This window comes from Mandrillus leucophaeus, unplaced genomic scaffold (assembly GCF_000951045.1).
Source record: "Mandrillus leucophaeus isolate KB7577 unplaced genomic scaffold, Mleu.le_1.0 Scaffold1623, whole genome shotgun sequence".
NCBI lineage: Eukaryota > Metazoa > Chordata > Mammalia > Primates > Cercopithecidae > Mandrillus > Mandrillus leucophaeus.
This window is the reverse complement of record NW_012101614.1, coordinates 90,874-106,313: the sequence shown is the minus strand read 5'-3', so window position 1 is coordinate 106,313 and position 15,440 is coordinate 90,874. Positions and strand designations below refer to the sequence as shown.

Sequence of the window (15,440 nt, the reverse complement as noted above, 5' to 3'; positions counted from 1 at the left end):
CATAATTTTTGTCAGTTAAAAAAATTAAAAATGATTACTTAACATTGTATTTTGTGCTATATAGATTAAACCTTTTAGTTTATGGCAGGAAAGGGCTTTATTTCCTTATAAAATGAGATCTCTAATATACTTTTATAATGTCAAATTTGGTTTTACAAATGTTCCAATTGAGTTGACTTTTGCATATGAAATATGGTGTTTTTTATCTGGTCATGCTGCTGAGTTGTCCTTAGCATTTCCATCTTCCTGTCCCTTTGACCAGATTATGTCAGGAACATATTTTATCTTTGCAAACAGCATAACCTGGGCTTTATTAACAGCAAGATATACTTAAAGTCTAGCAAAATAGAGATGACAGTTTCCACCCGGCTAACTCCTACTTACCCTGTAATAGTCAGCTTAAGTGTCGTATACCCAAGGAAATCTCCTTGAGCTCCCATGCCAGGGTAGGTACTTGTCTTCTGTGTCTTTGTGTTAGCCAGCACATATCTCTGTCATTGCCCTCATCATGCTACACTGCAATCTGGAGGTCTGTCTCCTGTCTCCTGTATTAGACCATGAGCTCATCGAAGACAGGGCCCACAATAAATCATAGTCATAAAAAGAAGTCTCAGTATTTAAAATGTCCTCAGTCCATATTTGCTCAACTCAGCTATAGTATATATCATCTAGTATTATGTCTGAAGTCTAAAATCAATCCTAAGGAATAAAATTGGTGACAAGTGGATGGGAGATGTCGAGAATGAGCCTTAGATAATGTAGCTAATCATTCAGCTCTCAGAAGAGGAACTCCACTTGAACCCTACTGTTTAAGTTCTAAGTGTCAGCATAGGGATCAAGTCCTCATTTCCAATGCATCACAGCCAAGGTGAAATAAAGAAATAAGACATTTCACACACCATTGGTTAGAAAAACAATGACAGAGAATTTATGGATAAACTTCCCCCCCCGCAAAAGACAAAAGAGAATAATAGGGAGCTCTCTTTAGAAAGAACAGAAAAGTAGCCTACTTCTTCTGTTTCACCTGTACATATCCTGAGGCACTAGGGTCACTAAGGTACCAGGGCAAAAAATAAAGCAAAATCTCAGGGGGAAAACTAGGATGAAAAATTTAGGGGTGCAGATCTTACCAGGTTATAGAACACCCATCCCCCAGGATGCCCCTGACCTCCTCCCGGCATCTCTCTTGATGCTCAGGGTTCAGAGCCAGGCAGTAAAGGATCCAGGAGATGCTTGCTGCCAAGGAGTCATGTCCTCCCAACAAGAACATGCTCACTTCGGAGTGTACATCAGTATCTGAGAAGCTGCTACCATTTTCATCCTAGAAAGTACAATATTTTAAATAAGATGCCAGTTTATAAATGTTTGGATATACGACCACAATCATGATTTTAGGGGAAAAATCAGTTGTCAATAGGGGTTTAAATTTTAATTCAGTTCGACAAATACGTGGTATAAACCATATTCTGCCCAAAGAATAAAGGAGAACCAAGGTTAGTTAGATAAGAAAAGCAGGCCTTACAAAGAGGGCCCTCAATCAGTAGGCCCTAGAAATTCTCTTCAACTCCCAGATTCCCCAGGACCTTATCATAACAATTTTGTATGTTTATCCATGTGACCATTTTACATGATCCCCTAAAATCCATGTATCCATATGACAATCCCCAAAACTTGTCAAATCCGTCGTTTAGTCTTTACTAATCCTCCTCTAGCGATAGAGTTGCAGAATTCTCTCTTTGTCTCAAATTGCATGAAGCCACTCATCAATTCAAAGTATGGTTAAACTTAGTCAATCGGTTTTATTCTTGTCTCCCCATCCCATTCTCACTTACCCACCTATTTACATAATTAACTGGCCACTTGAGCAGGCTTAGAAATTTAGAAGATTCACCTTGGCAGAAAGGACAATATCCAGAAAATCCTGGTACTTCCTCTTCTGAGTGTTATCCTGCTTTTCCCCAGCCTGGAGGGATTTTTTTCTTTCCTGGATTATTGCATCTGGGTAGAAAAATAGTTTCCAATTACCAAAGTGATAGCAAAGTCAAATAAATTATAAAGCAAGCCATGGTTAATGAATAGCTCCAAATCTTGCCTGATTTCCAGATGTTTAAATAGATGTCATTTTCACAGATGGTTTATTTTCCCATCAAAGGGACTTTTGATCAAAGCTCCAAAGATAAACAACACAGATCAAAAACATAGTTTCTATCAGTATGTGGGCAATAAAATTAAGATGATTTCAAGTTTAGATGCAAGTGACCAATCATTCTTTTCTTCCTCAGTTTAATATTTTATCTTCATGGAAAAGTTATTAAATAAAATGGAATGAAATAGAAGGCAGGAAATGAAATGCCAATATATTTATAATTGAAGGAGTTGAAAGAAAAAACAAAACAAAAATATGGAACAGAGGTAATATTTATTTACTATTTTAAAAATTTCAAATTTTATTTTAGATACAGGGGTACATGTACAGGTTTGTTACATGGGTAATATGAGAACTCTCTGTACTTTCTGCTGAACTTTTTTGCAAACCTAAAACTTTTCTAAAAATAAGGTCTATTAATGTTGGAAAAAACCACAAAATCTCCTTAATTAAAACAGTGTGATTCTAGTACACTGGTAGATAGATCAATGGAATATAAGAGAACATCCAAATATACTCTCATCCAAAATAGATACCAGTACATGTATCTGTTTAGAATGTGATAAAGATGGTTATCTCAAATCACTTGAAAAGATAAACTTTTGAATAATGGTGATGGGACAACTAGATAAACATTTGGAAAAATTAGATCAATACCTCATACCATATATAGGAATAAATTCTAAATGGAGTTTAGATCTCTGATTTAAATACGAAAAGAATGAAATTATACGAGTACCACAAGAAAATATAAATAATTTTCTCTACAACCTGGGTACAGGGCAGTGGTTCTCAACTGGGGGCAATTTTGGCCCTGGGAACATTTAATAATGTCTGGAGTTATTGATGGTTGCCGCAACTATCAGAGCTCTACTACATCAAGTGGGTAGATGTCAGGGATGTAGCTAAACATCCTATAATGCACATGTCTTGACAATACGGACTTATCTAATCCAAGAGGCCATTAGTGCTGAGGGTTGAGAAACCCTGGAATAGAGAATGGCTTTTTGTGATTACTAAAAATCCAGATGCAATAAAATAAAATATTGATAAATTTGACTAAATAAAAATAAACAATTTTCAAAAATTAGCCAGGTGTGGTGGCGGGTGCCTGTAATTCCAGCTACTCAGAAGGCTGAGGTAGGAGAATTGCTTGAACCCGGGAGGTGGAGGTTGCAGTGAGCTGAGAAACACCACTGCACTCCAGCCTGAGTGACACAGAGAGACTCCATCTCAAAAAAAAAAAAAAAAATTGAAAAGGTTTTAAATTTTGAATAAATTTAACATTTAAATATTATTTTCCTGAATACTTTGCATTTTACTTTTTCATCAAAATTGTATAATATTTAAAAAGTAAAGATTTTTTTTACAAAGTTCTGGATAGCTTCCCCCAGATCCATTCCTCTTTACTCCAATGAAGTACACAAACATTAACATTTTCCGTGTGTGCCATGATGCAGAAAGACTTGGGAATGGTTGCTATTTATAATGCCCATTTATGCTTTAAATTGTCAATAACCTGCTTCTCTGAGTGTCCTCTTTATAATATCTATGTGCATGTGTGCATATATGTATGTGTAAATGTGCATATGTTGGTGTGTCTTGCAAAATTCCTGGAAGCAAAGACATTTGACATAATTATACTTTATATTTAACATCTATTCAGTGCCAGGCACTGTCTTAAATGCTTTATATATATTAACCCACTCATCGTAACAAACCTGTGAGATCGGTTGCTTTTTAATCTCCATTTTCTAGATGACACTGAAACAAAGCAGTAAGTAACTTACTAGTAACTGCTAATAAGTGGTGGAGCTGATGAAGGATTAATTCACTGCTTGATAAGTATTTTCCACTATGGCATTCATGACAAGTAATGTTGAATTGCTTAAAAAGCTTAATCTATTTCAACTTTTGTGTTTATGCTTGCTAAAACTGTTTTTGAATCAAGATTCTTTCAGGTCCATGTCCATGTTTACGCTGTTCCTCTCTCCATTCCTATGTTGCATGGTTTTAGCCTGTCATTATTATTACTGCAATTGCTGTGCAAAAAGCCATATTCCATGTATATTTTCAAGTCTTAAGTGCCTACCTATATTTGTATTAATAATAATTATCCACAGTAAAAATAGTATATATATATATATGAAAATTCTGATAAGACTTACTGCTATGGTTGAAGCAAAGCCTTATAAAGGACTCAAGTCAAATTTCTTTGGAGCAGTGTCTATATAAAAGCTCCATTAATAACAAAGATTCTTTCTCTCGTTACATTAAGGTTTATCCCTCTAGACAGACACAGTACAATCATGACAGCATATGGATGTGGGCAACCCAAACCCAGCAAATACCTGTGTACTGATTCAACACTCGGCTTAACTTCTGGAAGCGGTAGCCCTGAGGGCTGAGTTTGAAAATTATGTCACTGTGATACAAGAAACTGTACAAGCGGTGAAATATGATTTTGCCGAGTTCAAATACGGCTTTTACATAAGGATCATGGGTGCTAGAAGAGAAAGTTGGGATAATGCGTTAATAAACAACTTAGAAAATGTGTAGAAATATCTTTTTTGCTCTCCCACCACTGACCTGTTTGTCTGGCAGTTGGTCTCCTTGCTGAAAGCACATTTCATGATTATATCCAGAGACATCAAGTTGATGTGCTCATAGACCTCCACGCTTGTGTTCTGAGTGCTGCAAATCTTCTCCCACTTATCCTGGCACAGGAGGTCAAGGTCAGCATCATCACCATCACCATGACCAAACTGCCTGCATTTGAAGGCTCCCGCCTGGCCCTGCTTTTATGATTTAAGGCAGACAAACCTGACCCAGCAGGAACCAAAGGTCACATGAGTAAATAAGCTATGTGCTTACTCAGGGCATGAGGAAGGGAAAAATACACCCAGTGGAGTGAGAAGGAGCATGGAGAAACCTGCATATATGGTAAATGGCTGAGTTAAAGATCTGTGGCTTTTCAGTTATTACCATAACTCTGCTTTCAAACAGACCAGAGTTCCATTAAAACAATCATTGACACAAGACCCATAATTCCAAGGGGTTTACCCCAGGGCTTCCTCCATCTTCAATTCCAAACTTGCTAGATGCCCTGCCACTGCTCTCAACCACCATAGCCACATTTAAAATAAACTCAGAACATTTTCAAAAACATTTTGGATTCAAAAGTGGGAAATGGAGCAAGTGTGGAGAGGAGCTGCTACAGGGAGCTGCCCCCAGCGAAGCCTGACCTGGTTTAACTTCCCCGCAAAGAGACCTACTCATACTGCTTGAAATGCTTTGCCTGACATTTTAAAACTGTCACAAGGTCCTTGGTTGAAAATGTATTTGTATAATAAGCATACTTTTTGTAAAAATTCAAATAAATTGGTATTTTAAAAGTTCAGGTTGACCGATAGGTCTTAAGCACCTAGCCCCTAGCTTAAGACCTATCGGTCAAACTGAACTTTTAAAATTTCAGAGACGCAGCAACCACAAAGGCAAAGAGAATTTTAAAAACTTTTCCCTAAGAAAAAAATTGTCTAGTCAAAGAGCTTTTATCTCAACTATGTAAGTTTTACTGAGAGCAAATGGTGAATTTAGAAGAAATGAGAACAGGAGGGAGGCTTCCAAGCTTGAGAAACTCTGGAATGATTCAGCAGAGGAAGGAAGTGTGAGGAAAATCCCACAGAAATATGTGGCTGAGAAATGAGGAGGGGAGGAAGCGCTCCGAGAAATAGAGAGAAAACTCCAGTGCAGCTCCTGTGCAATCACTGGAGGATCTGAAATTGTGCTGCAGCTGAACAGCGCTAGAATCAGAAAAGGATGCTCTCCTCTCTCGCTAGCTTGCGCCGCAGTTTCTGGGTCTCTGCCTTGAGAACTCACACTGATGTTTTCACCACAATCCTAGCTGACTTCGGGTTCAAACTGCTTCTGTGAGTTTGGCTGAGAACCCAATCATTGAGCTGTTAACAGTGGTTTGTATGGGAACAGGGATGGGTTTGCACATGAAGTGAGAGGAAAACTTTGCCTTTGTTTGTGGTATTTGAAGTGTCTATGATGAAAGTGTATTAGTGAATAACTTGTCCGATTTCAAAATAAATAAGATTTAAAAATCAAAGCCATTGTACAAATAGAGTTTTGGAGTGGAACTCATTTGTAAATCCGAGACCACTCACAGGAATGTTTCCCTACAATGTTCTTCCGCCCCTTTGAAAGGTGTAGATCAGGGCCTAGTGATCCTCCACCAACTACAAGAGGAAATTCACATCTGCAACTTTAATACAGACATTCTCTTTTGCTTGGTTCTTTATAGCCATTGCAAGTCTATGCCAATCTCCAAACCTTTGTTCATGTTCCCTCACTCTGCCTTGAATACTCTCATTCATATTACCTACATATTCAAGTCCAGCTTATATTTCATGGCAAATTTGAGTTTCCTCTGAATCTGAAGCTGTTATAGCTGCTTCTGCCACCCTTGCCTGTCACCTTGTGGAGGTTAACACAACTCCATCTTGGAAGCTAATCTACCTTCTTGACTTCCAATTAACTTTAGTTCCAGGAATGCTCTGAGATTTCCAGTTTATCTATTGTTCCTTGTGTAAGAGCATGTACTTACAATAAATCTTGCCCTCAGGGCAAGTTCTATTATTAATTTCCTCTGAAGCATGTGTGTCCCTCCCCATGGTCTATAATTCCTGGGTCTGGAGGGTAATGGCACAGGGATCCAACATCTTGTGTCACCACTGTGTGAAACAGCCAAGGTTTCTGTTTGAAAGCCTCTATTGAATGTTTCTTTTTAATAATCTGTCAGCCTTTTTCTTCAGCCTCTCGGTTTCCTCAGACTTTGGGGTAAGTTTGTACAGACCTGCCGTCCATGAAACACACCTATAGCACTTACTATCTAACTGTCACCATTTGGTACCTGGTTTGCTGCCATAAAATCTCAAAATATATTTAAGACAGAGGACCGGATCTTCTTTTTATTAATATTATCACCCAAAGAACATAACAAATTTTTAGACACCTATTGTTCAATGAGTACTTGTACATTTGTTAAATTTTTAGAAACTGAATTTTAATTTTCATGGCCCACGAAACATTAACCTAATATTGTCCATTGCTGGGAGCATTTTGCAATGCACCAGAGCACTTTTCCCCTTCACTTACCAGCATCGTTTTCACAGAATGAGCCATCACCTCGATGTATGCTTTCAGGATGTTAAAATGGAATCCAGGAGTTAGCAGGCGACGATGCTGGAACCACTTGGGTCCATCTAGAGCCAACAGTCCTTTCCCTTGAGAAATAAAAGGTGGAAAACCTTATGCCATTTAATCAGATGAGATGAAGGAGAGATGAGGAACACAGGCAGCGTGGAGTAACCATGACCTACAGGCAGTCATGAAATAGTGGAATATCAAAGTAGCACTTGTATTAATATACAATGCAATTTAATAGATGAAGGTGAATTTAGAAGCTTACTTCTGGGATCGATGCATTTAATACTGTGAGAAAGAGTTTCAAAGTCTAATAAATTTCAAAGCTTTATAAGATGAGCGTGCTAATCCTGAAATCACCAGTTGCTACCTATGTAGTAACTGAATAAGTGACTTAAACTTCGTGAGGTTTAGTTTTCTCAACAATGAACTATGATACTAAATACCTTTTTCCCTGTGTTGCTGTGGAGGTTAACTGAAAGTGAATACCTAAGGTAGCCAACCTTCTCCCTAGCTCACACTAGTAACACAGCAAGTAAATTCCTTTCCTTTCCACTCCAAACCAATCCATAAACTATATGATGAACATAAATTCACAAGGAAATAGACAAGAGTGTCCACTCTGTCTTCTGATATTCCCTCCTTGAGCGCAGGTCTGGGAATGATACTATGTGGAAATACTTAATTAAGGCTAATGCTTCACAATCTTCTACTGCCAGACTGGTCATTAGGATTTGACTTTAAAAGGACTTTAAAGTTTATTAATACATAATTGATACCATTCATTGAGTGCTTACAACATGCCAGGCTCATGATGCATGATCTGTCACTCACACAATGGTGGCCATTACATTTAGTGCTAAAAATATGTATTTCATTTAATCCTCATAACAGCCCAGCAAAGTGACTCTCAACCTTATTGTCAAAGATGAGGAAACTAAGATAGGGAGAGATTAAATGGCTTCCCTAAGATCATATTTAACCAGTCAGTGCAGGAGGGGGCAAGATTCAAATCTAAGTGGTTCCTAATACAAGCCTATATTCTTTTCTTTAATTCATGTCTTGTTTAACATAAATACCAATTATGTAATTAAAGAGCTAAATTTATCAGCTGACAGAATATTGCCAAACTCTAGAGCAAAATTTTACTGATTTACATGTGGAAATAAAGGAACTCCAAAAAGAAAGGAAAACATCCAAGAAAACGAGAGAGAAGGATAAAGAAAACAAGAATGGGGTGGTGAGACTGCAGTTTGGGTAGATTTTTTTTGGTGGGGGTTGTGGACAGAGTTTTGCTCTGTCACCTAGTCTGGAGTGCAGTGGCACGATCTCAGTTCACTGCAACCTCCACCTCCTGAGTTCAAGCAATTCTCATGCCTCAGCCTTCCGAGTTGTGGGACTACAGGCACGTGCTACAGTGCCTGGCTATTTTTGTATTTTTAGTAGAGATGGGATTTCACCATGTTGGCCCGGCTGGTGTCGAAATCCTGACCTCAAGTGATCCTCCCACCTTGGCCTCCCAAAGTGCTGGGGTTACAGGCATGAGTCACTATGCCCGGCCGAGGCTGCAGTTTTAAAGAGAGAGGGGACAGATTCACATATTTGCTGCCTTGAGAAGAAGACTTTGTGGGAGAGAAATGGATGAAGAAGTTTTCTGGGAAGTGGTGTTGTGTTGACCTTACAGCTCTCCTTCAATCTTTCCCCTAGATAACAGTATAGCTCTGCCTTACACTCTTGATGCTTTTGAATTCAGATTTCAGTTCCTTTGGCATGCGCTACTATGGAAAGGGGACTCTGAATGAGAGTGGGCTATACCTCTCATTTGCACATACATACCAATAAGTGGAGGTAAGAATTTCTGCAGGTACTGGGACTTGGGATCTGCAGAGTCAAGCAGAGGAAACAAAAGACATCATTAGAGGGAGCTTTCATTATCAGTTCAAGTTGCTGACGGTTTTCTGGTTTTCTGCGTTTCCCTGCACCAACCACAAATAGTGAGCAAAAGAGAGCCCAGGGCTTACTTCCTGCTACCTTTGGCAGCCTAGGGAAAGACCTGTGTTAGTCCTGGCTCAGTTTCAGAGAATAGCCCTATGAGGCAGGCAAGTACAGAAACCCTGATTCTTCCCTCGTTTACACTTCCTCCAACAGAAAGAGAGTTTGCCTGAGGGTTGCAAAGTTTCCATAACCATAGTTGGGACAACATATATTCTTTACAGAAGGCAAATTAAGGATCAGAGCGGAGGCCAGCAGACACCAGGTACTGAGGTGCCAATGCCTCTTGGTGTTTTTGTGAACCCCAAAGTGGAGGTGTTCTACTGTTCTTGTCCTTAACAGGTGAACATGAGACAAATCAGAGCAAGGGGACTGGAAACATGGAGATAGTCAGGACAATGCTCTTCTTTTATTAGGTTTTATTAGGAGTGGTGGATACAATGCACAGGAAACACTGAAAGATAAAAACCTTCATTTTACAAAGTTGACAGGGCAAAAACTGGACATTTTAGTATTACGCTATGAAATAATCCACAATGAAAGCCTTAAAAAAGGATTGGGTGGGGGAGGTAGATGACTCATACCTGAAAAGGGGACATAGTTAAGAAATATGTGGAGAGGAAAGCTAAAATTTAGATCATAATCAAAAGGTTTGATGGGTAAATTAAGGACCTAACATTCAGGCTTACATACTGAACCACCAGAGGTAGAGTTACCGCTGATTTCCCACCCTCTCGAGACTTATGCTGGAAACCAGCGGTAGGAATGGGAAGTGTTGCTGACAGTGAAGTCATAAAATCCACAGAGGCTGCCGGGTGCGGTGGCTCATGCCTATAATCCCATCACTTTGGGAGGCCGAGGCAGGCGGATCACAAGGTCAGGAGATCGAGACCATCCTGGCTAACATGGTGAAACCCCGTCTCTACTAAAAATACAAAAAATTGGCTAGGCATGGTGGCAGGCGCCTGTAGTCCCAGCTACTCGAGGCTGAGGCAGGAGAATGGTGTGAACCCAGGAGGCGGAGCTTGCAGTGAGACGAGATCGCGCCACTGAACTCCAGCCTGGGTGACAGAGTGAGACTCCATCTCAAAACAAAACAAAACAAACCCAGAGAAGGCAAGGGAAGCCTTGCCTGGCAAGTCTGGTAATGCCAGCTGGGTTTTAAGTTACACTGACCTCGACATGCCCATGCAGTCCTGAATAAGACAAGGGACTGGGAAGGACATGGGAATCCCCTTCAGTATTGGTAGGAAACCTGTCACCTCCCCACACTTGCTCCTGGGTCTCTTAAAGACCTCCAACCAATCTTTGCTTTGGAATCTTGCCTATGGGTTTTAAGCATTTCACTTCTAGGAGGAATAGGGCCCAGACATTTCCCCCTCTTCTTACCTGTTCTGCTCAGAAATGTCTTTGCATAGTCTGGGTCATAGATATAGAAAAATGCCTGAAAGGGCCCAATCCAGAAAGGGAAGGCACGAGGGTATTTTTCAATAATTTCCTCAAGCTTCTCCATGTTATCATCCTGAATAAACTGCAGTGAAAAAAGTAAAAGTAATTAGACAGCCAGCCAGGCTGGACCTGTCCCCTCTTACAGACACAAGCTGAATTCAAGTGATAAGGTCACACAAGCAGAGGAGCCTGAGACTTTTCTGGAAGTGACATAACATGCTTTCTTTGGAACTTCTAAACTTGGGGGATAATTCTCTAAACAAAGTTAGTGTAGTTATCTTCTTAATATTAATATAACCTGTACCGCCAGACCAAGTTACTGTTGAATGACATTTACTGTGAACTCTTGTCCCAATAGAGGGTAAGCTGAGTCACACTCTCTGCCTCACTTGCCAACATCACACACTCAGACTGGAGTGGGATCTGGAAGCGAAAAGATGTATCTCCTAAGTGGGAAACTAACAGTTACTAAATGGGGCATGACCCTACATCCAGCTCACCATTTCTTCTCCCTGTTCCTCTCTCTAATTATGCACCACTAATTATTTCTCATGACTTAGTAGTAAATGCTTCTCTCTAAAAAATTGCCAACTCTATCTACAAAGAAAATCCAAATTCTCCTCCCAACAACAGAAGGTCCGTTTACACAGATGTGTGAAGCTTAAAGCCAACTCAAATACAAAACTTTCAGCTTCCAACATTTACAAATGAGAGTGCAAATACTACCACCGGAGAAGGACTTTTTGCTTTTAGAAGCAGATGAGTAACGGGTCATTTACATTGTTTCTCTAAATCACTGAAAACAAGATTCATTTACATTTGCTTCTTGTGTGAAGTGGAGGGCACCTGCGCATGTGTGTTTTGGTGTGCCCATCTATACACTTGAGCATGATGATGGGAGTCCCCAGCTGCAAAGTAATCTGAAGGCTGCCAGATTTTTCCTCATGTGACCAATCACACGGTATCTGCTGCAGGATTGTTTGTTCTCATCCTCAGGAGAGGTAGACAACTCTGGCTCCCATTTTTCTCTGTTATCATTTAGCAATTTTAACCCATAAAGTGCTCTCTGGATAGTTCAAGGCCACTGAAAGGTTGAGACTCTTGAAATCTAGTTTCTAAAATACTGCACTCTTCTTTGCTAATGTTGCCATAATCAAGCCAGTGATAAGCGCCCACCATCCAGAGTAGTGGTTTTCAACAATGTGAATATTTTTTCATTTATTCATTCACAAACAATAAACACACAAGTATTTACTGAGTGTCTATCACATGTACCAGGTGGTAGAGATACAGAGAAATATAAGAAAGACAAGGCCTTTGCCCTCATGGAAATTATAAACTAATATGACAATTGTTTGTTTAGGTAAAAAACTTTCATAAATACCCCAGCCACATGGAAGTATTTCATTATACTTTTTAAACTCCTGACTAGACAAAAAGGACAGAAAACTATTGTGAATCCTGTACTATATTTAATTTCTATTTTTTCATCCCCAGAGAAGCATCTAAATATACTTGAAAATAGGTACTACATATATTTAGTAAACATTGTTCAGAAACGTTCAGAAAATGCACAGTGCCCCCAAATAGCAACAGCTAACATTTATCAAGCACTGCTATGAACTAGGCGCTGCTAAATGCTTTCCATGTTTTATGTTATTTAATATTTACATCAAGAACTCTATGAAGTAGATATAATTACAATCTCTATTTTACAGATGAGGAAATTGAGCCCTACAGACTAGGTTAAATGATCTGTCCAAGTGTGTACAACTGGCAACCAGTAATGAGGATTCAAACTCCAGTTTAACTCTGGAGCCCAAGTGCTTTATACTACTTAGCTACAAAGATGCTCTCTGCAGTACATCCAAGTACACACACAGATACACACACACAAACACACACACTTGCATATATACATCCTAGGTCCCATATGTTGGCTGAGATTCAGTGACCTATTGAATAAATGTCAAACCTTACCTGGCCTACTCTATGTAGTAAATTGATCTTTGAATAAATGAATTTTCTCAGCACCTAATATATTTATGCATTCAACAAAGGATTTACTGAGCACCTATTATGCACCGGGAACTGTACCATGCACTGGGTTTATAGTGGCAAACAAAGACCCTCCCTCTCACAGATTTTATACTGTAGTTAGTGGTGGATAATAAACGAACAAGCAAAAGAGTACACAGTATAGTGTCAGAGACTGATAAGGGCCAAGATAATAATAACAGGGCTGGAGATAGAGAGTCCTAGAAGTCCTATTTTAGTCTGAATGGTCAGGGCAAGCGTCTTTTAGGAGGTAACATTTGTTCAAAGGCCTGAATAACTTGCAGGGAGAGTAATACAACCACAGACGTGCATGTTCAAAGCTCTGAGGGAGGAATATCCTTGGCATGTTTGAAGAATAGTGAGAAGACCTGTATTATTAAGAGTAAGGAATGAAATTTCCCATCTTGTATGGAATTTTCCCTACACACACTTTATCCTTCTGTAACCTTACGACTATACTTAAAATGTTACTGTCTTTAGACAGAAGGAATAAGTTGCGGTGTTCAATAGCACTGTTAACAATAATTTATTGCATATTTCTGAAGAGCTTGAAGAGAAGACGTGAAATGTTCCAAACACAAATAAATAATAAATGTTAGAAGTGATGAATACCCTAAACACCCTGATTTGATCACTGTACATTATATGCACGTATCAAAATATCACAGGTACTCCATAAATACGTACAGTTATTATGTAGCAATAAAATGTTACTGACTATGTAAAATAGTTTCACCTTTTGAGCCTTAGAGACTAGATTTCCTTGTGACTTAGGTGAATCACCACAAGGACCCAGATCTGAGTAAATGGGGAGGGTTGGTAATATTAGTTTGATAGGCCTGTCACCTCTAATCTGCAAAATTCTGATAGAAACCTCTCAACAACAGAAAAAATAACTTAATGACAGTCAAGAGGGAATATGGACTCTAAAACACTATGAATGCAATAAATAATCTGAAATGAAATTAAGACACAAGAGCTTCAAAAAGAATGAAACAAATTTAACAAAAGAAATGCAAAATGAAATGTATACTTTGAAAAATACAAAAATATTGTTAAAAAAATTAAAGAAAGCTGGGCGTGGTGGCTCACCCCTGTAATCCATTCACTTTGGGAGGCCGAGGTGGGTGGATCATGAGGTCAGGAGTTCGAGACCAGCCTGGTCAATGTGGTGAAACCCCATCTCTACCAAAAATACAAAAATTAGCTGGTGTGGTGGCGGGTGCCTGTAGTCCCAGCTGCCCAGGAGGCTGAGGCAGGAGAATCGCTTGAACCCGGGAGGCGGAGGTTGCAGTAAGCCGAGATTGCACCACTGCACTCCAGCCTGGGCGACAGAGCAAGCCTCTGTCTCAAAAAAAAAAAAAAAAAAGACGACCTAAATAAATGGAAAGGCTTTCTGTGTTCATGGATCAGAAGACCTAACATTGTTAAGGTGGCAATAATCCCCAAACTGATCTACAGATTCAATGTAATCCCTAGCAGAACCCTAGCTGGTTCCTTGTAGAAATTGATAGGCTAATTCTAAAATTTATATAGAAACCCAAGGATTCCAAATAGCCAAAATAATCTTGGAAAATAACAAAGTAGGGGGACTCATACTTCCTGATTTCAAAGCTTACTACAAAGCAACAGTAAGGCAGTGTGGTAATAGCATAAGGATAGACATATAATTTATTTATAATTTTTAATTTTTGTGCATACATAGTAGGTGTATATATTTATGGAGTAAATGAGATTTTTTGATACAGACATGCAATGTGAAAAAGGTACATCATGAAGAACGGGGTACCCATCCCCTCCCTTCAAGCATTTATCCATTGAGTTGCAAACAATCCTATTACACTCTTTATTTAAAAATGTATAGTTATTATTGACTATAGCCTCCCTGCTGTGCTATCAACTAGTAGGTGTTATTCACTCCTTCTATTTTTTTTGTACCCATTAACCATCCCTACCTCCTCCCCTAGCTCCCCACTACCCTTCTTAGCCTTTGGTAACCATCCTTCTACTCTGTCTGTCTGTGAGTTAGGACAGACATACAGATCAATGGATTAAAATTGAAGATTCAGAAATAGACCTTGACATTTATGGTCAATAGATTTTTGACAAGGATGCCAAAAGAATTCAATGGAAACAACAGACGACATAGTATCCATGACACAGTAGAGATACATAACACAGGACAGCAACAATGGGGAGTCCTAGAACAGTATCTCCATACCAAGCTTAAAGAACAACCAGTTCAGACTGGAAAAGGAGGAGAGGTCTGTGGGAAAAACATCTCCAGAAAAACGAACAGATTATTTGGCATGTTTGCATTCTTGGAAATATTATTTAGATGTGTTTGACAGATCTATTAGAGCATTTGGAAAAAAATACTGACAGATATTGAAAAATGAAGCAGATTAGAAAAGGAAGAATTTAACAATATTGTGGGGGTGGGGGAAAGTTCTATGAAAAAATAAATAAAATGCAAGAGGACCATTTAGATCAGCAGTAAATAACATTTGCATAATAAAAATAATACAAATAGAGGTTTTTCTATTTAACTAAAAAATACAATACAATATAGTTATTGGGACAG

At 39.0% G+C, this 15,440-nt stretch overlaps 1 protein-coding gene across 2 annotated transcripts in view; it reads right to left on the bottom strand.

Annotated features, from left to right (window-relative positions):
- LOC105536683 (cytochrome P450 4X1) overlaps positions 1-15,440 on the bottom strand; it is a 78,093-nt gene that overhangs the window by 10,059 nt on the left and 52,594 nt on the right. For both annotated transcript variants that reach the window (XM_011976110.1, XM_011976109.1), the window contains exons 2-8: positions 10,739-10,880; positions 9,194-9,238; positions 7,310-7,437; positions 4,736-4,863; positions 4,498-4,652; positions 1,892-1,998; positions 1,131-1,321 (exon numbers count right to left, since the gene is read on the bottom strand). In XM_011976110.1, coding sequence (XP_011831500.1) covers positions 1,131-1,321; positions 1,892-1,998; positions 4,498-4,652; positions 4,736-4,863; positions 7,310-7,437; positions 9,194-9,238; positions 10,739-10,880 — 896 coding nt within the window. The remainder of the gene's footprint in view (positions 1-1,130; positions 1,322-1,891; positions 1,999-4,497; positions 4,653-4,735; positions 4,864-7,309; positions 7,438-9,193; positions 9,239-10,738; positions 10,881-15,440) is intronic.